This window comes from Balaenoptera ricei, chromosome 1, assembly GCF_028023285.1.
Source record: "Balaenoptera ricei isolate mBalRic1 chromosome 1, mBalRic1.hap2, whole genome shotgun sequence".
In the NCBI taxonomy this organism is placed as follows: Eukaryota; Metazoa; Chordata; class Mammalia; order Artiodactyla; family Balaenopteridae; genus Balaenoptera; species Balaenoptera ricei.
In genome coordinates this window covers 35647524-35671086 of record NC_082639.1, presented here as the reverse complement: position 1 = coordinate 35671086, position 23563 = coordinate 35647524, and the positions used below count along the sequence as shown (strand labels likewise).

At 56.8% G+C, this 23563-nt stretch overlaps 1 protein-coding gene across 4 annotated transcripts in view; it reads right to left on the bottom strand.

Annotated features, from left to right (window-relative positions):
• The window catches only part of SZT2 (SZT2 subunit of KICSTOR complex), a 52472-nt gene that overhangs the window by 4349 nt on the left and 24560 nt on the right, over positions 1–23563 (bottom strand). Inside the window, exons 15-65 of one of the 4 annotated variants that reach the window (XM_059920661.1) lie at positions 23231–23448; positions 22918–23133; positions 22451–22529; positions 22110–22204; positions 21670–21838; positions 21355–21469; positions 21128–21241; positions 20756–20926; positions 20497–20591; positions 20130–20253; positions 19859–20023; positions 19563–19767; positions 19143–19258; positions 18786–19032; positions 17776–17917; positions 17536–17628; positions 17319–17397; positions 16922–17215; positions 16619–16760; positions 16345–16440; positions 16193–16256; positions 15775–15960; positions 15239–15406; positions 15063–15150; positions 14892–14963; positions 14513–14714; positions 13594–13693; positions 12727–12856; positions 10635–10787; positions 10433–10535; positions 10238–10343; positions 10041–10152; positions 9295–9413; positions 9022–9186; positions 8657–8741; positions 8329–8493; positions 8073–8240; positions 7572–7711; positions 6972–7138; positions 6757–6854; positions 6535–6667; positions 6288–6418; positions 6056–6156; positions 5791–5982; positions 5343–5610; positions 5161–5240; positions 4951–5076; positions 4626–4825; positions 2635–2725; positions 2313–2393; positions 2160–2234 (exon numbers count right to left, since the gene is read on the bottom strand). In XM_059920661.1, the coding sequence (XP_059776644.1) occupies positions 2160–2234; positions 2313–2393; positions 2635–2725; positions 4626–4825; positions 4951–5076; positions 5161–5240; positions 5343–5610; positions 5791–5982; positions 6056–6156; positions 6288–6418; positions 6535–6667; positions 6757–6854; positions 6972–7138; positions 7572–7711; positions 8073–8240; positions 8329–8493; positions 8657–8741; positions 9022–9186; positions 9295–9413; positions 10041–10152; positions 10238–10343; positions 10433–10535; positions 10635–10787; positions 12727–12856; positions 13594–13693; positions 14513–14714; positions 14892–14963; positions 15063–15150; positions 15239–15406; positions 15775–15960; positions 16193–16256; positions 16345–16440; positions 16619–16760; positions 16922–17215; positions 17319–17397; positions 17536–17628; positions 17776–17917; positions 18786–19032; positions 19143–19258; positions 19563–19767; positions 19859–20023; positions 20130–20253; positions 20497–20591; positions 20756–20926; positions 21128–21241; positions 21355–21469; positions 21670–21838; positions 22110–22204; positions 22451–22529; positions 22918–23133; positions 23231–23448 (7044 nt within the window). The remainder of the gene's footprint in view (positions 1–2159; positions 2235–2312; positions 2394–2634; positions 2726–4625; positions 4826–4950; positions 5077–5160; positions 5241–5342; positions 5611–5790; positions 5983–6055; positions 6157–6287; positions 6419–6534; positions 6668–6756; positions 6855–6971; positions 7139–7571; positions 7712–8072; positions 8241–8328; positions 8494–8656; positions 8742–9021; positions 9187–9294; positions 9414–10040; positions 10153–10237; positions 10344–10432; positions 10536–10634; positions 10788–12726; positions 12857–13593; positions 13694–14512; positions 14715–14891; positions 14964–15062; positions 15151–15238; positions 15407–15774; positions 15961–16192; positions 16257–16344; positions 16441–16618; positions 16761–16921; positions 17216–17318; positions 17398–17535; positions 17629–17775; positions 17918–18785; positions 19033–19142; positions 19259–19562; positions 19768–19858; positions 20024–20129; positions 20254–20496; positions 20592–20755; positions 20927–21127; positions 21242–21354; positions 21470–21669; positions 21839–22109; positions 22205–22450; positions 22530–22917; positions 23134–23230; positions 23449–23563) is intronic. The other 3 variants (XM_059920672.1, XM_059920691.1, XM_059920681.1) reach the window with 3 other exon arrangements.

Below are 23563 nucleotides of genomic sequence, written 5' to 3'. Positions count from 1 at the left end.
CGTGGGCCCCTCTACCAGAAACACTTCCATGAGAAGCCCTCCTCATTACATTATGCAGTGTTGTAACTCTGTTTACATGAACTGACCATTTTGAGACATGAACCTTTTTACTCTGTATCCCAGTCTCCACTCAAGTCTGGCACAGATTCACTCATGCAACTAATACTTGTCGAGTGCCTACCACGTGCCTACCTGGTACTGTTCTAGTTGCTGGGGATACAAACCCCTACCCTCAAGGAGCTTACAGTCTAGTAGTGGGGAGATAAGACAATAAATATTAGGCAGAGTAAATGAGTAAATAGCACGTTAGTAGATGGTTATGGAAAATCAAGCAGTAAATAAAGCAGGTGTGGTTTTAAACAGGGTGGTCAGGGTAGGCCAGGTGTGTAATTACTTACTATTAGAAAGGTTTTCCTGGTCACTTCCCATCTCTCCAGCTTTATCTTCTCATCAGATTACTTGCTCTTCCCAAGTATACCACATATTTTCTCTACACTTTTGTACCTGCCGTTCTCTTTGCCTGAATGCTGCTCCCCCTGATCCCCAAAGCTGGCTAACTCCCACTCATTTGTAAAGCTTCATCTGGGACATCCTGCCAAGGCTAGTCCAGGGCTGGCCTCCTCTAATTCATCTGTGAATGAATGAATGAATGAACAAATGAACCACTGATGGAGGAAGAAAGGAGGGCAGAGACACAGAGCTGGTGCTTCTCTTGGTGGAAATCAGCATTACTGAGAGTGTGTTAACAGTTGGATAGGTGATGCTAGAATGGCAGAATCTACCTGACCGTGCCCTTGGGGGTACTGGGCATAAAAATTAACAGGAAAGGAAATCAATGACTGTAGAAGCAGCAGTTGCCTCGGAGTCAGAGTAGCTCCATGACCTTGGGTAAGTCACAACCTCTCTGCTTCAGTTTCCTCATCTACCATGGAGATAAAGGAAAGGTCCTCATAAATTTAGAGCTGCGTGATAAACTGCAGTAACCAAGGATGAGCCTCAGAGTCAGAGACCCAGCTTGCAACCCTAGTACTGCCAGCAACTAGCTGTGTGCCCTGGGGCACATCACTTAACCTCTGTGAACCTCAGTTTCCTTATCTGTACAGTAGGAGTAAAGTTCTCCTCTTCCCTTAGCATGTACACTAAGCACTTAATAAATACGTAATAGCTATAATAAAGCAACTTAGATTTCTAAGTAAGGTTAGAGATTAGATATGTAGGGGCAGAGAGAGCCAAACTGGGTGGAGATCAGGGGGCAGGGCAGCCAGGACTTCAGGCAGCTCAAGAGAATAATGGGGTGGGTCCTTCCCGCCAATACTACAGCAAAGTGTGAAAGAGTGCCTGCCTGTCCAATCTGCCTTCTGTGCCCTGGCCCAGGTAGGTTCCTGCACTCAAGTCACCAAGCTTTCCTGGGTCTCACTATCCTGTGATGGCTAGACCAGACATCCACACCCAAGTCAAAGGCAACCACCTGTGGGCTGGATCTGAGCTGTCCAGATACGGGAAAAGTTTGTGCCATCTGTACTGGAGGGCGACAGACTGCATCCAGTCAGACCCTGATCTCTCAGAAACTCAACTCGAGGCACAAGGAAGGCAGAAGCCTAACAACGAAGGGGCCGAACTCACTCAAGGCTGGAGGGCTTCGGGTCTCTGACCACACTCAGTCCCGACTCATTCGTTCTGAGCCCTCTTGAGTGCTCAGAACCTCATGGGGTGCAAAAGCCCTGCCTTCAGGCAGTCAGACAGGGACAGAAATAACAACTGAGTGTGGGGGCTGTGCTGTGTGGGTGGGGACTCTAGTCCACATTCTAAGTGTTAGTGACTACATGGACAGTGCCAGGTTGTCCCCAGCCCTAGATTAGGCCAGGACTGCCCATGGCACCGACCCACCCATGTGTCAGATTACCCGCTCTGCTCAAATGTCCTGTCTACCAATCTATGGTCAGTGCCAGAACGACCACAGGGCCAGACCAGCCACTGTGCTACACTGCCTTCTGCCCCCGGCGCCGTGGCTGAATACAGCTCTGGACTACCACAGAGTAAGACTGGCGCCTGAGGCGGTCACAGCACTGGAATGGCCCAGCTGCCTGCAGCACCAGATGGTCCCTGGGGCTGCACTGACTACGCCTGAGACCCCACGGCCCTCTGTCCCCACCACGTACCTGAGAGTTGACAGCTTGCCCCATGGGGATTCGGGAACATTCCAGGGCAAACTGTTTGACACAGAAGTAACAGCCCTAGAGAGAGGATGAAGATGAGGTCAGGAGGGCAAGAGACAGGTGGGCCTGGCTCTCCCGTGTAGTGCTTCTGCTCACCTGGAAAGCCAGCTCCATGAGGATGATGCCCCCGGGCAGTGCCCGCTGCAGGTGGTACGTGGTCACTGGAGAGCCAGTGCTCTGCAGAAAGGAAAAAGACTGGGGTTCAGGGGCAAGGGCAGGGGGCTCACCAGCCTCGGACCATCGGGGAAAAAGTCCCCTGGGTCAGTGACTTTAATGGTGTCAGGCTGGGATCAATGACCTCAGTCATCACCCAGAGCCCCTGGCTTTAGGCCTTGGGCAAATAATTCAGGCTCAGTGATGCTGGTGTCTGAGGCATCACTGATTTCACTCTTGGGGAAGGAACACGACGACGTGTTACCTTGGGGCTCCCTTCAGTCTTGGCTTTCGGGCAGGAGAAGGAACCCCGACCTTCTGTTCCAAGGATAGCCATGGCCCGCAGCCGGCTGGTGCTGCAGAAAAGGAAGAGGGACAAGGGGGTGAGGCAGGCCAGTGGGGTGAAGGGTTACGGCTATCAGACCCAGAACCCATTTCACGTGGAATCGTTCTGCAGGAGAGGAGACAGGCCTAGAGAAGGGAAGAACCTGCCTGGGGTCCCACGGTGGGTAAGTGGCAAGGCTAGGCCAGGAGTCCAGGGCTCGACTGTGGGGCGGGGCTCTCTCCACAGCAGCTGCTGCTCTAAGGGGGAGGCGGGGATCAGGCCCCTCTCTTCCAGTGAGAGGGTGAGGGTAGAGCTGCAGAGGCTGCTGTGACTGGGGGGAGACACCTATGAGCGGATGGAGATACCTGCTTACTGTGGACAGCAAGGGAGGGGAGAGGGTGATGTCTAAGATTTCATGGGGAAAGCGCAAGCAGATCCTTGATGCCCTGGTTAGGGACGTTCCCCTGAGAGGGAAAAGGGGTTCTCTTTTGACCCGGGAAGGGCATTTTCAGTGTTCCACAGGCCTGCTGTTCTTCATTTCTCAACTCAGAGGCAAAGGGAAAAGAGAAAGAGGGCCAGTGGGACCCACTCATACTCAGGAGCTATAAACCACTGGAACTCCTGCTGGGGGTTCAAAGCCTCTGGTGAGAAATGCCCCACTTAATCCTCAAGGAAATAGGGACCAGACCTAACTAGTGATTGGTGATGGTTAGAGACTGGAGAGGAAGGAAGGCCTGACTTTAAATTTTCCTCTAGAAACATATTTTTAATCCTAGTTTCTTTGGTTTTAAAAGGGAATTCTGATTTCTGGGAAGAACGTAACTGAATGGGAAGGATGCGAACTCCAGAGAAATCCCTACAGCTGGGAACTGGCTGCGGAGGGCAATGAGAAGAGAGCTCCTCCTGGGGTCTGTCGTTGAGAAATAAGAGGGGCGCTGAATGAAATGTCCCAGAGGTGCAGGCCTGTCCTCTCTTCCTAAGGCCTGGAAAAGAGAGGGAGGCCTGGGAGGTGGAGAGCTGGTTACAAAAACGCTAAGGAGTTGGAATTGGCTTTCTGGGCCAAGAGGGTGTCTTGATTAAGGAAGTACAACTTATATTTACTAGTCTGAAAAAGTATCAAACTGAAAGCAGAGAGGAGGGAGAAAAGAAACTCACACATCTGGATACATGAAAGCAACGGCATAACACGAACAGACATGTTCCCATGCAGCCACTGGGAAGGAGCTGGGAACATAGAATCTGGAGGCTCAGACGTTGAGAGGGGCATAGGGCACGGGCCACAGAAATGGGAATTTGAGACTTGACACAGGATGGGAAAGGTGGCTGCAGTTTTCACTGCGTTCTGGGGAGATGGAAGGTGTTGCCAGAGGAGCTGTCTACTACTTCCCAGGACTCAGACCTCCCACTACTGGCCAGTGAGTGAACATGACCAAGAACAGGCCAGAGGACAGTGATGCAAGTAGGCCCATTGCAGGGGTCCTTGGTGAGAAAAAAACAAAACAAAAAACAAACCAAAAAACATGGTGAGAAAAGAACTTCCTGGGCCAGGAACGATGTAAATCTCTGGAGAGGTCAGGAGGTGATCAGGACAACAATCATTAAGACCCAGGTCCAAGAGCCTGTACAGGACTGGTGTGTGTGGATGGACACCAGCGTTAAAGCACAGAAGACACACGTGGGCAAGCAGCTCTGTGAAAATGTACCCAGTTTGTGTATGAACGTGGCCATGGGTTCCAGGAGATGTGTGAGGCTTACGGAATGTGCTTGAGGGCTGCAGGTAGGTGTCCCAGATCCTAACGTGTGTGTGCGGGCCTGATGAGATGGTTGTACGCAAGGCCCAAACTACCCAAATAGGACCCAAGAGGAAGGGTGTGTGGGGCCTCACCTGCTGGGGAGGAGGAGAGGAGGGCGGGGAGACGAGACGCGCTCACCTGCGGGCGGGCGAGGGGGGCCGCAGCGGCACCAGCACAAAGCCCATGCTCTGCAGATACTGCACGTACTGCTGCAGGAAAGCCAAGCTCAGCTCCTTCAGCCAAGGCTCCTCCCGGGCGCCCGGTGGAGGCCCATCCGAGGAGTCGCAGCTGGCGGAGGCCTCTCGGCTCCCAGACCCTGACTCAGGGCGGTGGCGCCGCTGTGGGAGTGGAGATTAAGAAAGGCTCTACCCACCGTCAACCACCCTAGCAGGGGTGGAGGAATGGAGGTCCCCGCTGGGTAAAGGGAGGTCCCACAGGAGAAATCCAGAGCCTGGAGCCTCACCTGCCCCTCCAGGGGCCCAGAGGTCTCTGGGGGCCCATGCAGCCAGGCTGCGGGGTCGAAGAGCAGTGCCGTCGCACAGTAATGCACCAGGCGAGACGACTGTTTCAGGGTCTCCAGCTCCCCGGCCTGGGGAAGTGGGCAGTGAGCACCGGGGCGGTGGCCAGGGCAGGGTCATGGGACGCTCCCAGAGGACGCGGGTTGGCCACTCACACTGATGGGCATGCTGGCTGGGGCGGAGCGCTGCTGCCACGTTACAAACAGGTTCTCCATCTTCATCTGGCGCTCCAGTTCTGGGGGTTGGAGGCATTAGTAGCGGCCCCCAGGAGTGGCCACCTCTCGCCCTGCCAGACTCCACAGATTGCCCTGCCCGCTGCCCGGCTCAGCGCCCTCACCTCTGCGCTCTGCCATCTTGATCTCCAGGAACTGTTGTCCATGGTAGGTGACAGGATCGGGCGGTCTGGGCACAGGGCCGAGGGAGGAGCTGGGGCGGGCGGCCGTGATATCCCTTAGGGCCTCATCGAAGGGGAATGTGTCCAGGGCAAGGGGGCCCCCACCCCGAGAGGACCCACTCAGCCGTCCCTGCTCGCGGCTCAGAGGGGGGCTTGCACTCCGGATGAGGGTCTCTGCTTCCATGGTCGGCAGCAGGAATGGGTTTGGCTCCTAAGAGAGACGGAGCCTCACAATGGGTCCATGGCCTTTGCCCTCAGACCTCCTCTCCCACCGCCCCCGTGGCCTCCTCTCTCAGACTCTCCCGCCCCACTGCCCCTGCCCTCAGCCTGTCCCCTCTCCTGTTCCCGAACTGCTACTTCCTTTAGCTGACCACTCAGGAGAGGAGAGAACCTGAGCAGCAGGCACCTTTGCGTCGCGCACTGGGAAGTCCAACTGGCCGTAGTGGTGGAAGAGCCCAAGCTTCTGGCTGAGGAGGCAGAAGATGAGATGGGCGCGTGCGTTCTGCCACTGCACGAGGCGAACCAGTGCTCGGCCCAGGGCCGCCCCCAGGTCTGGAGCCCAGTTGTAGGTCAGCAGCTGCAGCTGGAAGTCAGGGCTCAGCGTCAGTGGGATCATGGAGCCCCTCCTCCCAGCCAGCCCCTGGCCCCACGTCTACCTTCTTGTCCATGACCTCCAGCAGCAAGAATCTCTGCCGGGGAGCATTTCGCCCCAAGCTCCCGTCGCCTCCTGGCTCGAAGCGCTGCACGGCTTTGGCAGCTACAGGGTCAGGGAGGGGCAAAATGAGGGTCTGGGGGCCGACCCCCTTTGATCCCACCCTGCCTCCCACGGGGTCAGCGGCTCCAGGGTCAGTCACTCTGAGCCCACCCTCCTCCAGGCCATGGCCTCACCCTGCTGGGTGGGTCTCCTCCACTGCGAGAAGTTCCTCCCCAGAAGCAGCAGATGCCGCTCAGCTGCCGGGCGGGGAGTTGGGCCCAGCTGTCCAAGGGAACAAGGACTGAAGATCTCTGGCTCAGAAGCCCTAGTGGGAGGGACGGACAGAAAGCAGACCGTCCATGGCCCCATTCCCTGGTTATCTCCTCCTGGGCCCAGGCCCCCACCTCTCCTACCTCAGCTGCTGTGAGACCCCAAACTCACAAATGCTGCTCAAAGATGCGGACACTGGTGTCTCCAGCCATTGAGGTGACCAGAGTGGTGAATTCAGACAGGACAGATGGGAGCAGGAACCGGGACACCATGTGAGTGGAGCTCCTGGACACCGAGGCACATCCTGGATCCAGGACATAGAAGTCACGGTGGGGCTGTGGCATGGGGACCAGGGCAGGAGCGTAAGGGTGGGAGAGGGGGCTGGGGTCTCACCCATCTGAACCATGAACTCCATCCAGCGCTGAGCGACAAGAGCAAACACAGGCTGCAGGGTGCCCGCCTCACCCTCCTCCAGCTGTGTGGTCCTGCGTCTGAAGACACAGCAGGAGTAACAGCCTTGCACCCACATACAAGACGGCTGTGTTTACACGCACCCAACATCCCCTGTGACTTCACACCACACCTCCCATGACAACACACACACACACCTTTGTCTCTGGGCTCCAGACTCTGGGCCTGCTGCCCGCTCAGTCCCACCGGGAGTCCGAACACTCTCTGTTTTGTGACGCCTCCGGCCCCGAGTGTCTTCTGGCCGATCCAGGACAATGTCATCAGTTGTTTTGGGGGAACCCAAGTCCCCACATTCTGTTTTACTCTGGGGACAATGCAGTGAATGAGGAGGGGCTAAAGGGAAGGGGAACGGGGCGGAGGACGGAGGCATCATGGAACGGTAACAAGAGCCTGGAGGATTTGGAGGCCCGGGTTCAGGCCCTGGAGGCTGACCAAGCAGCCTTGGACAGGCTACTCAACTTTCTGGAGCCTCAGCTGCCTCACTGGTGAAAGGCCTGCTGCAATCGTGCAGGCTAGGAGGATCCGACAGGAAAAGTGGAAGTGAAAGCACTTAACAAGCTGAGGCTCTCTCGGTATCAGTGAGAACTTGCCACGCTCTGCACACTCCTATCCAAGGCACAGAGCAGTTTTACACAACAGGAGATCTGGGGCAGGGCCTGTAGGAGCGTGTAGGGAGACAGGAGGCAGACAAGAAGGCAGATAGATGTCAACTTCACCACCTCCCTTTTTCCCATTACCAGCATATCCCAGAAGCTACGTCGGCCAGCTTTGCTTGGGGGTGTCACAGGCTCGCCAGGGCGAGGGCCAGGGCCAGGGGGAAAGATGCTAGCTCGGCCTGCAGGGCTCTTGGTTTCCAATGACCCGCTCTTGAGACTTCCTGTGGGCAGCAGACATTACAGACTCCTGTCACTGACCATCAATCCCCATTTCAGACAATCTAGCCCCAAGACTGGTAAGAGAGTGATGTGCCACTTACTCTACCTGTTCCTGAATGGCAGTATATGCAACTGAAGGTCCATGGCTGTGTGAGTTTGTGTGAAGGGAGTTCCTGACCATATATTCCCCCTCTCTAACTGAGTGACCAGCATGCATACATTTCTACCAAGGCGTATCACCTTGCTGATGCAGGGAAGGTGATGGACAGCTGTGAATGTGTATTTCAGATGGGGGCTCTGCGACGTCTCCCCAGATTCTCACGTTTGCACCTAGACCTGTGAGGTTCTCCAGACCCTGCGTACCTGGGGACGTGTCCTCTGTACATAGTGAAGCTGGCAGCAGCCGGAGCTCCATGATGGCATCAGCCAGGGACTGGCGAGCTGCTGCTCGGAGCTTCTCCTCCAGCTGCACGATACTGATGTTCCCCTTTTCCCACACATCCAGTCGAAGCCGTGGGGCCCCGTTCGGAGCTGGAGGAGAGAATGGGGGCCACTTGAGTGTGTCCCTGGTTTCTGCAGCATTAAAGGAACACTCCCTCCTCTGACCAAGCTTCCCTACCTGAAGAATTATCCGGCACGACTGGGCAGCGAGTGACTTGAGTCAGCTGCTCAAATTCCTCCTCCTGCAGTGGGTCTGGGGGCCCCGGAGAAGAGGGGGGCCATGATGCCAGTGAGATGGGGGCTCCCTCCTTATCCACAAAAGCTAGAGTGATGCAGGCGACCCCTGGGTAGAAATCCACAGGAAAGCTCAGGTCTGGGACTTCCAGGCCCTGCCCCACCCCACCCAATCCCCCTCAGCTGCAAGGCTGGGAAAGGCCCTCAGTCGTGGGACAGGAACAGGCTTTCCCATGCCTGGTGGTGCCACGGGCCCAGGCCCTGCACTGTACCTTTGCCCCCAGTGCCTTGTCCTCCAGGCTTGTTGTACAAGTAGATGTCCAAGTCGGGGAGGCCACCCTGTGGTGGGAGTGGATGCTGGGGAGAGAACGGCCACCGAGCACTAAGACCAGGCAAATGGACAAATGCCATCAGGGAACGGGTATCCACAAGGAGAAGTGGGGGACAGCTACACGTAGAAGCACAGGAAGACACAGGTAGATAATAAAGGCCGGGGAAGGGGTGCCTGGGTGTACACAGGCCCATGGGCAAAGGTACATTGGTGGGGGGCATCTGTAGCAAACAGTTACACAGCAAGGGTGTGTGGTGGGTGGAGGGCCTGGTGCACGCGGGTGGGGAGAGGTGCGTGCAGTCTCACCTGGAAGTGGTTCCGGCTGTTGCTGTCTGTGTACTTGGGGGAGTGCAGGAAGATGAGCAGATTCTGCCGCAGGTACCAGGCCAGGGCAGGAAGCCAGGGCCTGCAGGAGGGCGGCAGCGCCAGATGCAGCACCTCCGAGGGCAGACTTCCAGGGGGCTGGATGAACTGCAGAGAGAGGGAAGGAAGGGGAGTCAGAGATGAAGGAAGAGGTTGCCGCGGAGACCGTCCCTGCGGCTGCGGGGAGCCACGCAGGGAGCCTGGGAGGGAGCTGACCTCCACGTCAGCCGGCGTCAGCTTGCAGTTCCGAACGAGCATGACCGTGATGACGTCCAGGGTGGCCTCATCCAGGCGCCGACGCAGAACCCGCACCAGCTCATCTGTGATCTCGGGACCTGGACACAGCCACGGCGGCAAGGTGGGGACACGGGCGGAGGATCCAGCTACCCCCATCCCAGCCCTTAACCCCAGATTCAAACAGGCTCCCATGCACCAGAGGTGGCCAGCACCAGGCTCTGGTTCTGCCAAGCTACTCGTCATGTGACCGTGGACAAGTGAGTCTAACCTCTCAAAGCCTCAGTGCCCCCCTCAATACAATGGGGATAATAATAGCAACTACCTCATATGTCGCAGTCTTAACCTAAGACTAGTGCACTTTTGAGCCATAAATAAATTAAATGAGCCAGTTGCCTACTGGATGCCTCAGGCTCAACGTATCCCAAACTGAACCCATCATCTTCACCCCAAACCTGCCCCAGTACCCGGCCAGTGGTACCACCATCCACCCACACAGTCACCCAGGACAGACATCTGGGTGTCAACTTTTACAGCTCCTCTTCCCTAAGATGCATTTCAGTCAGCGACAGGTCCTACCCCTAAACATCCCAGGAGCCTGTCCTTTCCCACCCAGCTCCTGCTTGAGAGAAGCCCAGAGCACAGCATGAGCTGGCATAAGAAGAGAAGTCCCAGAGGACTTTGGAACCTCATCTGGTCGCTCCCCGACCCCTCCGCATGGCCCTCACCTGCCTGCCCTACGCCATGCACCAGCAGCTGGATATGTCTGTCCACTTGGCCCACAGGACGAGCAGCATCTGAACCTCGGCTGGAGGCCATGTCCAGGGGAGAACGAGGACCCTGCAGGGAAACTCTGGTCAGGGCCCGGCTCCAGGGAGCAAAGCATGAGGGAGCACGGGGGCATCGGGGAGTGGGGGATACATGCCGAGGCTTCCTCAGAGTAGATGGGCTCCTGGCTTCGGGACAGAGCTAGGGACGGGGGCAGGGCATCGCCGTCCCATGGCCGCTCACTGCAGGACGTCTCCAGGAGCCTGGGAAAGAGTGGCAAGGGCTTTGGACATACCTCCTCCTGCGCCAACCTTAACCCATGCTGTAGCCCATCTTCTCAGGGCCCACATACCGCAGATAGTACACAGCCTTCGTTGCTCGCTCCTGATAAACAAACATATTCTTCCGGTTCACCACGGAGAAGGCATTGAGCACAGAGCGCAGGGCCTGGATGGCTGGGGGAGGAACATGGGTTCAGGAAACTCCCTTCTCCAGATCGCCCCCCGACCTCGACCTGCCTGAACTCTACCTGCCCTCTCATGTCAATCACATACCCCGAGAGACCCCCATGCTGGGCCCCATTTTGAGGCGTGAGTGGACTCGAATCACGGTTCCCCACACAACGTCACAGGAGAAATGGCCAGGGACAAACTGCATGGTGGCTGCTAGGTACCCTCGGGGTCCACAGCTCTCATCAGCAGCGTAATCTGCGGGAAGGGTGACAATGGATCAGAAACGGGACACAGCCCTCGACCCTCAGAGACTTCTCACCTGTGAACCAGCCTACCTGTCCTCACTCCCCCTACTCCTCGGGCCTATTACTCTGCAGGGGGGATAGATGGTCATTTTGGGTAATAAGATAGGACCATGCTTTTAGGCAGATAAGTCACAGCACAAAGGTTTTCAGAACTATGTCAGGGAGATGTGGAGAAGGAGCTAAGAAAAGGTGTCAGGCAAGGCAAAGCATGAGAAAATCCTGAAGATAATGCGAAGACACTCTGAGCCTGTCAAAACATATACATATACATATACACACACATATACATATACATATACGGGGTACACAACATACACCCCACTTGTGTACTCATTGGGAGTTGCAACAATAACCCCATTAAAACAAAAAGGGCGTGACTGCTTACACACACGTGCAGCAAAGTGGGGGGAAACTACGTCCTGTGCTTTGGAGGACAGCTATCCCAGAGAACCCAAAGGGCAGTGTGGCTCTACACAAGAGCCCATGGCCACAGCCCATGGCCTCAGTCCACCCTTTTTAGGTTTCCAGGTCGATGAGGAACCTTCCGGTAGGTCAAGGTGGCAATTTGGTTTCTCAGAGAAGCTGCTGTCAGATGTGAGCAGCGTACAGGACACCTGGGAGGCTGCAGAGTCTGGAATGGAACGCTGGTTGCTAAGGGTTTCAGCAAAACCATATGGAGAGACTAAAATGAGGAAGGGCTGGGTCTGGATTCTGACTGATCTTACATCCTGGGCTGCTGGGAGCCATTGTGAAGTAAAAGTGCTTGGCTGTCGTAGCTCATACTCGATTTGCAGAAGATGCTTCAAAACCCTGGGAAGTCCATCAATTATGGGGATTCTGCTTTGATATGGAATACATCCCAGGATGAGCTGAGAGATGTACTCTCCCGGAGCTGTTAGGAACGTTCGTCCACGGACTTGCTGAGAATGTTAAAGATAAGGAGTGATCTGACTTTTATAACAGAGAGACAATGGCAAAGGAATGGCATGATCTGGCTTTCCTCTGTGAGCTGGGGTGAGAGGTCATGAGGAGTAAGAGAAGGAAGCAGAATTGCGGAGACTTCAATTACCATCTCGAGTAGATTATCACGTTTCCTAACTATGACCAGAAATCTCAGAAACCCCGAAGGGTTCTGTGCCTGCCTGCCTGTCTGGAGGGACAGCCAATCAGAAGGCAAATCCTTCTACCGGCCCTCAGGCTCCACCCCTCTGTTCTTCTCCCCTGTGAGCTGGCCTGCTTGTCCACGATGCCCCTGCCCCCTTCTTCGGCCCTGTCTATTATCCTGCAGGGGAAAGACAGTCATTTTGGAAAACAAGGTAGGGCCAGGCAGAGGCGTGCATTTAGGAAGACAGGTCACAGCGGGGGGCCTCTTCCGTGTACCTTCTCTCCTGTATTTCTCCCCCTCTGCTGGCTCTTTCCCGTGGAACATAAGGGTGCTCAAGTCTCTACCTTATTTTATTTTATTTTATTTTATTTATTTATTTATTTATTTACCTTATTTTAAATTCCTGCCTTGCCTCCCACCTTCCTTTAGTTTCTGCCGTATCTACTTTGTCTCTTCCTTCACTGCCAGGCTACTTGAAAGACTAATTAGTCCCAGCTCCTCTTACCTAACATCCTTTCATGTTTCCATTTCCTCTGGTTTCTACTCCCGTCTCTCCATTGAAAGCATTTTCACTAAAGTCACTGATGAACTCGCAACAGCCAAACCTGGTGATCCTTTTCTGTCCTCTCCTCCCTGCCCTCCCTGTATTACCTGGCACTGATGGCAATTAATGGTGACTCTACCCGCAGCTTCTCAACAGAGTCTTCGATAAAGGCAGGGGCAGCAGCATCCCCTGGGGAGGGAGGCTCCTGGGTGGGACCCACCATCACTGGGCAGGACTCACCATCACTGGGCAGTGGTACCCGCTGACGGGAGTGGAAGGGGGTCTCGCTGCGCCATAGATCTTCTTCACTCTCAGCCACCAGAAGAGAGTTACACACGTGACTGTCATGAAGGTCCTGAAGAAGCAGCCGCTGGGAGAAGAAGGAGCAAGGCCTCTGGGAACTGAAATATTCCCCCATACAATGGTGGGGGTGGTGAGGGGTGATCAAAGGCTGGAGGGAACGCCCATTATCACTGGGGGTTAGAAGTCAAAAAGAGCATCTGTAACCACTGGGAGCTCAGAGATGATGTCTGACAGTCACTGGGCTCCGGGCTCTGAGCACTGAAGCCCAGATAGGAACATCTGTCCCTCCTCTTTGCCAGAATCTGTTCACCATCTTTCAGGTCTCAGCTTAAAAAAATCTCTTCTTCCCAGCTTTCCCTGACACTGCAGATGGTCAGATCCCTGTTATACGCTCTCACACCAGTCTCTGCTTTTCCTCTGTAGAAGCCTTCACAATTGTAGTGGAAATAGTTTGTGTGTTTTAGTTGTTCCATGTCTATCTCCTCCACTTGACATAAGCTCCAGAGAGTCAGGGTTTCCCTCTGTCTTGTTCACTATCATGTCCCAAATGGTAGCACAGTGCAATGAGAGGGAGCATCTCATAGTCACTGGGAGGGGATGAGAGAGTGACCCACTCTGGGGGTGGGTTAGGGAGAGCTCCCCAGTTTGTAGGGAGCCTAGGGCGTAATAGCATCCCAGTAACTAAGGGTCAAAGAAAACATCAAAGATGGGCCAACAGCCTCTGAAGGTCAGGTTCCTGGAAACCCCTTCCTCATCTGGGCTGTGTCCCATGCCTGGAAAGCCCTGCCCCCGGCTGCCTCTTACCTGGTTGACCTCCCTGCAGATCTCCCCAACTCGCCTCACCAGGAGCTGCTGCAGGTGGCGACACTCAGTGCCTGGCCCCCCATCCTCCCGAATCAGGCTCCTGGGAAGGATGGATTGGACACAGAATTGCAGTGGGGAGGGTGTCATGGGAGTTGGCGCCAAGAGGAACCATGAAAAGGAAGGAGGACTGGACAAGGGGAAGTAAACAAGATGGGAACTGGGAAAGATGGAATTCTCAATAGCAATTCTGGAAGCCTGGGTTCCATGCTTGCCTCACCAGCTGCCATACTGAGGCTTCCATCATGCAGCTCACCTTCTCTACCCTCAGATCTTCTTCCTCAGGATGGTGGGTCCTCCCTTCTCTCAACACCCCCACCCCTCTCAACACTGTGATTAGAGCAGTACTGAACCAGATACCTAGGTATGGATCCTGGCGCTGCCACTTACTAACTGAGACCTTGGGCAAGTGTTTAACTTATCTGTGCTGGAGTTTCTTCATTCAGACCACGAGGATAGTAATACCTCATAGGGCTGTTACAGATTAAATGAGTTGATCCATGTAAAAAACTTAGAACGGTGCCTGCCGCATAGCAAGTACTTGTTAAATATTATCTATTATTCCTTATTTTTATATATCTACAGCTCCTGAAGCTGCTGTGAACTACAGATGCGCTTAATGCTCGGCTAGGAACCAAAATCCTCATCAGCTTTTCAACTCCATTAGGAAAGCAGAGTGATGCGCTTTGCTACAATCTGTGGGAAGTGGTCAGGAGCCCCCAACCTTAGAACACAAGTCAGACCCCTACCCAAACCCTCAGTCCCAAGTCTAGCCTTCTAACGACACTGAAGAGGGGTGATGTGGGACCAGGGAGAAGAAGCTAACATCAGAGTCAGGGTGTAGGGCCCCGCTGCTCCTTACCGTGCGTGTGCATACACTTCCACACGGTCCTGCAGCACCCGGACGATGAGCCAGAAGTCAGGCAGGCAGGGCCCAGGGAGGCCCGCGAGCGAAGGCTGTGGAGGTGCTGGGCCGGGCGGGGTCCGCAGCGTGAAGGGGGCCTTCTCACCTGGGGTCTCACTGGGACCCTCACTGTCTGAGCCACTGCTGCCACCGTCGTAACCTGTGTCAAACGTGCTGAAGTTCAACCCCATCCTTAGGCTCATCTGAGCCCCAAGTGTATCAGCTTGGTGGGCCCCTCCAGGTTAGTCCCTTCTGATGGCCCTGCCCAGACCTTTCACTGTGCAGCCCTGAGTCCACTTCCCATCAGCTTAGTCTTCCGCGCCCCGCCCCAGCTTACCTAGGTGGTCTGAGTCCACACTGCCCTGACTGGACATGAGGCTGAGTCCCCGGCTGGGCCCAGGCTGGCTCCCTGGGAAGAGAAGGGAAATGCCTGGAGCCTCTCTCAATCCTGCCGAGGATGCCCTCTGAACATGGAAGCAGGGCCAGGGAGCTGCAAGTCCTCTCTTACCTCGCTGGGGCAGGCTGGGCAGACTGATGAGCAGGGGGCCCTCAGAATCCTCTGGGGAGCCAGGGGCTTGGGGGCTGGCTGTCAGGGCCTGAGAGGCAGGAGGTCAGGATGGAGTACAGGCCCCACACTTCCACCACCACCCCCTCCGTTCCCAGGTCAGCCCAGGAAAGACTCACCTCCCCTTCAACGCCTTCCGCCCTGTCCTCCTGGCTGTGCCAAGCCCAGGCCGCCGAAGGGGGCTCCCCACGAGACCCACCTGGCTCTTGGCCAACTGCCACAAAGAAGAAGCCACTGTCAGCGTCCTCAAGAAGAACATGCCCAGGGAGGTGGAGGCGGCGGAACTCCTGGGGAGCAGGAGCCAAGGGCAGAGATTAGGCAGGAGCAGCCCTCCCTGTTCATGGCACCCCACACTTCCTCATCAGACCCTCACAACTACCGGGTGAAGCAGACACTAGCATCCCTACTGCTGAGTTACGAAAAGGCTCAGTGACTTGCCTAAGGTTCAACAGGCCCAGTGGCAAGGTTGAGCTGGGTCTCTTCCCACTGAGCTGGGTCTCTTCCCACTGAGCTGGGCTGCCAGGCATGGGGTAAAGGTCGGACAATAGGGTGAGGAGGTGAACCCAAACCAAGAGAGAGCCTTCTGGTTCTGTATGTGGAGTCCAGGGACGGACGGGCCCCCAGGTGACCAGGGAGCATTCTGAGGGCAGCATACCTCCTTGAATTGTGTGAGGGAACGCTCTGGCCCGAACACAAAGCTCAGTGGCAGAGTTTGGCGAAGGCAGGTGGAGCGTCCAAGAGAGCTATGGATGTGGGCAGCTGCACGGTGCAGGGCAGGGCTCTGGGGGAGGCCCCCTCTTCGGAGTGCCCCCACCATCTCATCCTCCAGCAACCAGCGGATCTACAGGTGGAGAGCAATCCAGGAAGTGGTGAAGGGCACCTCCCATGCTGATTGGGACATCACTGCACTCTTAGATTAGAAGATACTAGAAGATACTCCACCTCACAGACTGAGAGAGGCCTCACTTGGACCCCAGCATAAACAGGGTGCCTTACCTCACCATCTGATGGAAAGGGTGTCAGTTACAGTGTTGAGGGGCTGTCACTTAGGTTGGGGGAGGGAAGGCCCTCACCTCACTCATGGTGGTCTCAATAGCCAGTCTGTGGGGTGTGGCCAAATTAGATAGTCCTGGGTGCCTAATTGGAAGAAAGGTTTAGATATTGGTTTCCAGAAAACAAAACCAACAGGGAACAAGGAACTCAGAGAGGGAGCATAAGGAAGTACCTGTCTTCTCCTGGAGGTGGCAGTGGGGGCCCCAGGCCATCATCGGATGGTTGCCCTGGGGATCGTGGGAAGGACGTACTGCTCTCAGATGTTGACCTGAAACAGGGTAGGAGCAAAGGTCAAAGGTCAGCAGCTATTATCCTCCTAGGGCCTCCTCAGCATTCCTTTCTTGGAAACCTTAAGGTACCCTTAGTCCCCAGGTGCCCACAGATTTCTTAATGGTCCCCCTACTCCAACAAGACCCCAGATCCTCCCACCAAACTTGCTGCCCCACCGGTGGTGCTGAGGGTCTGAGGTCGGGGGAAGCTCCACTTCCAGGGGCAAGGTCAGCACAAAGACGTCCAGAGTGACACTGAGGTCCCGCAGAAGAACTCGGCCTCCAATGGGGGGGCCTTCCAGACTAGAAAGCACCTGGCCTGGGAGAGGAGGGAAGTTAGGGGTTACTGCAGCCCTGGGATGAACACAGATTCCAAGTCTCCAGGGCTAAAGAGTTACACCCGTAGGCTCTCCCCGACCCCCAGGCAGGCAGACAGGCTGTATTGGACCAGTGACCCTCCCCTAGGCATCCCAAACTCACCCAGGCAGGTGGGCAGGCTGCACACGGGTACTGAGCTGTGCTGGCCGCGTAGCCGCACGGAGCATGTGAGGTGCAGGAAGAGTGGTGGCAGGTCATGTGCCAGGCTCTCGGGCCCCGTGGGTGAGTCGCCCCCCAGGATGCTGAAGGAGTCTTCATCGGGGTTCACGGTATCTGCGTCTGACAATGAGGCGGAGTCCAGCCCAGCAGGCCCCAGGTCTGGTTCACGGCTCTCGAGGTATTCCACCTCCAGCTCTGGGTCACTCTCGGTGACGACACAGCAGGCAGATGTGTCTCCTAGAGATACACGTCGTGTGGTCAACAGGATAGGTTGGCAGCAAAGGCCCCCGAATCCTGGCTTGAAGCAGCCTTTCCCACCTCTACCCACTTGCCTATATACCTTCTTCTCCCATGAGCTCAGCCTCTGAAAACTCCAAGTCACTGACTTTTCTGTCTCCTGTGTCCCGGGGGCCCTCATCCTGGGCAAAAGAAAGAGACAGTATGATCCAAGGCAGGGCCTCAGGGAACCGAGAGTTAAGAGGATCCGGGTGGGTCAAGCGGGGCCTCTGGGGCTACAGGTTGGGGGTAGGAGGGAGGTAAGGGAGAAAGCCACTCACCTCACGCCTGCTGGATGGAGGGCAATAGAAGAAGTAGTGGGGATTGGAGGGCACTGTGCGGAAGTACAGACCGCTGATCTCCAGGAACTTCTCCTGTTTGGGGGTTAGAAGGAGGCTACGATGTCAGTCACTGCTTGGCAGGACACTGCTCCCACCCTAGAACAGACACCTATACACCCCGAACCCAGGAGGGACCACTGCCCCCCTGTGCAGGCAGGACTCTGCCCTCTCTACCCTCACCTGGATGAGGCTATGCAGGGCATCGTGTGCCTCTCCTCTGAGCTGGCAGACGTCTGTCAGAGATATCTCCAGGCCAGGGTCTGGATGGCCAGGGACACGGGTGCTCTGAAACTCAGGCTCGCTTAGGTCCTCGGTCTCTATGCTGAGTGGGCAGGGCGGGGTGGGGACAGTGAATTGTTAGGAACCATCAAGGCCTAAACGAGCCTGCTTCCCGAGTGGGAGCAGCACACACCTGTCTGTCTTTGCCTCTAGGAAGGGTGCTTATTAGCGCACGACATGGGCGGGAAGAGGCCAGGAGAGTCAACCCACCCGTCTTGGCTCTAACCTCCACATTTCTTAGTGGCTGGACATTTCTGTGAAACAGAGGAATGAGTAAGGCTGACTCCCAGTTTTCTGACTTGGACCAGTGGGTGGAGGGAGAGATCTTTCACCGTGGAGGAGGGACACAGGCGGAGAAGCAAGGGTTAGTGGGAAGAAAGTGCACTCATTTAGGAGGCATGAAAGGTGTGGGATCTAGACCTCCGCAGAGAGAACTGGGCTGGACTTCCGATCTGGGCATCATCAGTGGACTCATCCTTCCGCTCCTTCTGTTTCCCCAGTGCTGACCCACTGCAGACACCAGACACGTAGCTGTCTGTCTGCATGCCTCTCTCCCTCCCTTCAACAGTTTTTGCCTCTATGAAACTCACAGTTTGGGGGATTGTTACTATTATGTGAATGTCCTCAGAACAAACTTCTACTTTCACTGATGGCCACTGACAACTCCCACCCCTAATCTAGCTCAACACTCCACACCAGAACAGGAGAGCCAGGAGAACAAGGAGAGTAGGAGAGGAAGACCGCCGTGGGTGCCAAATGGGAGAAAGAAGCCTGGGCAGGAGGGGTGGGAAGCCAGGACAAAGCACGGCTGGGGACTACCGTGCACAGCCACTCCCCCAGGTCAGAAGGCCCCTGCTTATAGGGGCTTTGTCTGTGTGCCCCCTTATATGTCATTCAGGGACCATCCCAACCTGGACTCAGAAGCCAAGACAGCTCGTTCCCGAGGCTCGGGGCCCTCCTCCACACTGCTGCTGAAGGGCCCAGGGCTGAGAGGACCAGGGCTTGGGGGTGCATGAGGCAAACCCCGAGTGTGGCCACACAGTGCGAGCAGAAAAGGGGTGATGTCTACTTCCTGTAGTAGCTCCTCACAGGCGTCCACTGCTATCAGCATGTCCTGCAAGGTCACGCTCTGTGCTTGCTGCAAGCTCCGGAACAGCCCTGGTGGAAGTGGAAGGGGCCACGAGGGTCAAGCTCTGCAAGGGCCTCTCCAGTCCCCACGCCCGTAATCCTGCAAAGTGGGCTCCTCCCTGCCACGGCGTCACACTCACCACGGACGTAGCATCGCTGTGCATGCTCCTGCAGCAAGGCACAGTGGGTAGCTGCCTCCTTGTGCCTGGGCTCCATCCAGGCTGAGGAGAGGGCAGGCTGGTCGAGGAGCTGAGTCCTAGAAACAGGAGGAAAGAGAGGGCTTGGCCAGCTCCCCTGGTGACACCTCAGACTCACCATCCCCAACCTTCCAGTGGATCATCCCTAGGTCCCTACCAAATGTATTCATGGCCCAGCAAGCTCAACTGATGTGCTGAGGAAGTCCAGCACGAAATGGGCAGGACATGGCTCAGAAGCTGAGCTCCTGCCACTGACCATCAACCTGTCTGTCCGTACCCCTGAGTATGTATCTGAGCCACAGATGGGGGCCACGGTTGGCTGGGGGTTGGGAGAGGACCTAGGTCAACACTGAGGGCACTCACCGGAAGACGAGGTCTCGGGGCGCCTGAGGGGGCTGCACACCCACCATCTGCTCCCTCAGCGCTTCCAGGGAACAGCTATAGATGTAGACAGGACACCGGGTCCGGGGCCCATCTGCACCCTCTGTCTGTGAAGCCTGGCGCCCAGTGTAAGCTGGTAAGTCCCGATGGAAGGGTGGGCTCAGCTCTCCTGGATTCTGGGCACTGTCTGTGGGCAAGAGGTGGCACATGGCTTTGAGACCTCTTATCTGTTCCCATTCCCGCTGCAGCTTAACTGACTTAAGAGTCAGCAGCCTTACCGCTGGCTGGGGTGACACTGAGGATGGGGACCTGGGACTTTGTTGCCCTGACCCCAGTTCCTCCCAGATCTTTCAGGCTGGGAGCCCCACTGCAGTCCTCGAACTTAGACTTTGTCTCCTCTTGAGAGGGTCCCTCCAGGCCACAGGCAGCCAGATGCTGGACATCTGAAAAGGAAAAGCAAGACATAACTCAGAGCCACCTGCTGGGCTGGTGAGGGAGCTCCAGGGCTTGTATCTGAGGGGGTTAGTGAGAGAGGTCAGCGGTTGGTACCTGAGAAGGTCGCAGGGAGGAAAGTCAGAAACACATGCTGGGGGGTCACAAGCCTTGCATAGCAGCGCCACTGAGGGGGCTGGGCAGAATTGACAGGCCCGAGAGTTTCAGAAGGGCCTAGACTCTGTAAGAGAGAAACAAACTTAGAGCCATCTATAAGGGACCATCCAATGCCCGCTCTCTTTCTCCGCCCGAGAGTCCATCCTCAGGGATAGCTTGCAAGATCGGGGAGCAAGGGGAATGATGGCATCCTGTCAGTGGAGGGGGGCACTTAGTATCCCCAGTGATGGAAACCTGGGGGGGGAATATGTGGGGACGGCAGGAAGTCACTATGACAAAGGGCTCAAGGGGAGGCACAAGTGCTGACCCGGGTGGGAAGAACTGAGTCTCCGCTGGCCTGGGCGCTGCCGCCTGCTTGATCCTTCAGGATCCCGCAGTCCCCCAATGGTGGCCCCTCTGGACCTACAATGGGGGTAGAGGGAGGTGGGAGAGAGCAGGGCCAGCAAGAGAGGCAGGGCTCGGAGGTGAAGGGAAGGGGAGGCCAAGACCCAGACAGAAGGCACCCTGTGGGGTGGGGGAAAGCGGCTGGGCCAAAGTCCGGTGCCGGGAACAAGGTGGGGGCTCACGTGGACTGTGGCAGCTCCTCCGCAGCACCTCGCGCAGGAAGGCGGCCTGGTCGGCGGCGGGCAGCGGGAGCTCCCGGTCACTCAGCTCCTGCCCCAGGCAGCTGTGCAGCAGGCACAGCACCATGTCGTTGGCGGGACAGGGCCCCTCGGCGAGAGGGACGCCCTCTGGCTCTGCCCGACACACACTCTGCTCAGCACCAAAGGCCTCCTGCTGCCCGGCACCCCCGGCTCAGCCCCAACCAGCCCGGCCCCTCCTGCAGCCTCCAAGCCCCCTCCTGCGCCCTCACTCTTCCGCTCATTCGCAGACTCATCTGCCCTCTACGTTCTAACACTCCCTGGCTGGCTGGCCCTCTAGGTATAAGGTTCACCCACCTCTGGAAAGCAGAAGGAAGAACATCTGGATCTGCTGGCACTGCGGCAACAGTCCCATTAGGTCAAAATGGAAAGGGATCTCATGGACACAGGCGTCTCCTCCCTGGTCCAATCCTGGGAGGGAGGGAAGGAAGACAAGAGCGCAGTGAGGCCCACAGTCCCTGACTGTGGCTGCCTTCTCCCCACCCGCTCGCCTGCTCCTCCCCAGGGGCCCCCTCCCCACTGACCGTCAGAGACCCTCGGCTCTGGGGGCAGGGGACTCCACTCCTTGCTCTGGCACAGCTGTAACAAGTACTCAAAGCTCAGCATGGAGCCTATGCAGGCAGCATCCCGAGGGTGGAGCTAGGGGAGGAATAGCAGAGGGCAGGGGTCAGCCCCTCCTGGCCCAGAGGACCCCAGCCTCCAGCTCTCAAGGAAGCCCTCAGAGTCACGGACATTCAGAACACAGAGACTCAGGGGGACCAGGAAGCCGCCAAGCTGTGCTGCTCCCAAGGGGATGCACCCAACCTGGTAAGTGGTAGGGTACTCCTGAGGCCACTCACAGCTCGAGGGATCTCAGAGTATGCCAAGTCCTGGAGGTGCCTCCAGCTCTCAGGGCCAGGTCCCACTCGTCCATACTGTGGCTCCACCCACACCTCGGTGACCAGGTTGAGCTCCGAGTCTCCCTCCAGGGCCTCCACCTCCACATCGTTGTCATCATCTGTTGAGAAGCTAAAGGAAGAAGGGCTCTGAGACTGGAAGAAAGGAGAGTCCAACCCATCACCACCTGGTTGGGAGTTGGTCCATGGAGGGCGGGAAGGCCAGGGCACACGGGACAGCCACAATTCACACGTGGTCTCTCCAGACCTGCGTCTGCCCAGTGAAGCATCTGGAGACAGTATCCCCCGCCCCAACTCTCAGCACTGGGAGACAGAACTTCAGGGGACAGTAGGAAGAAGGGGGAATGTGGAGCAAGGTGGCTCAGAGAGGGGCTGGGCCTCACCTGTCCTTGGTGGAGGTAGAGTGCGGGGGGAAGAGGATGTACTGGACGACGCACGTGTGCCTCTCTTCGACTGCAGCCTGCCCCGGGGGCTCGTTCTGGGACAGGATGGGAGAGCTTGGCCCTGCCCCAGCCCAGGCAGAGATCTGGCCTGGCCCAGCTCTGACCCTCAGCACTTTAGTCCCCTCGCCACACTGTCCTGGGACTGGCCTCAGGCCTTGGGTCCTCTGGCCACAGGGTCCCTGTGAGGCAGCGTTTCCAGCGGTCCCAACCCAGCTCAGAGGCGAGTATCCCTGGGATGATGCTGGACCTTGGTGGGAGGGGTCGTGAGGGACAGCACATACCTGAATTGGAAGCTCCAGGACCATGTTGATGATTCCTTCCCCGCTGCAGGCAAAGTGGAACCCTTCCGAGAGCCGGACTCTGAAGCCCCACAAGAGTGGGGGTGGGGACAGGATGAGATGGGGAGAGACACTCAGTGTACAGCCCCTGCTTCCCACGCCACTTATATACCCACTTTCCAGCAGCCATCCAGGCAGACTTGTCTGCTGGTGGCCCTGCCCAAACGACTGGTCCCTCAGGGGTGGCAGGCCCAGTTAGGGCCAGAGGCCAAAATAAACTGAGTCGGGGGAGTTCTGGTGGGGAGGGCAGCAGCCCACACTGCTCTGTGCTGGATCCTCTGCATAGCAGCGGCTGCAGCAGAAACTGGGGCTGAGACGGGGCAGTATCTGGCTTAGGCTTTCTGCCAGCTTCCAAACCCGGAGTCTACACTAGACTCTGCCCAAGTTGCCCAGCAGGCTTGGTGACGTACTCAGTGAGGATGGAGAGGAGCTGGGCGATGGCGCTGAGCGGCAGTGCGGGGGCCAGTCCTGATGGGATGCTCCAGAGCCAGCGCTGATGGTAGAGGTAGCGGGATAGCGACGCTAGGCTAGAAGAGGCTGAGCGGCCCGACACCAGGGGCAGTGGCCCTGGTGGCTCCAGTGTCAGCAAGAAGGGTGCCCGGTAGTCCAGCGGTAGCTTCTCATACCTGAGCAACGGGGGCAATTCCCAGTTGATCTCTACTCATACCCAGCTTAGCCGCAGCCCCCCGCGTACTCCTGGCCCTGTCCCCACTCTCTACCAACCTGATGAGCAGCTTGTCCAGTGGCTTATGCAGGACCACAAGGCAGGGCCGATCAGACAGGGCCTGCTGTGGCCCCAGCATGGGGGGGGACTTGGAGGGAGAGTTGGCCCCACCGGCGCCCCCCAGCCCTTTTCGTTTCACCTTGGGTGTTGGCTCCTTGCTTTGCACCCGGTGGGGGAAACGTAGGCGCAGGATTTCTTCCTGCAAGTCTGACACGATCTGAGGGAAAAATGTGATCAGACCCTCCTACTCCCGTCTCCTACAGATGTGGAGAAGGGGCCCACAGACAAGGTGAGAAAGCCTTGTACCCCAAGCCTTACTTGGTCTGGGGGCT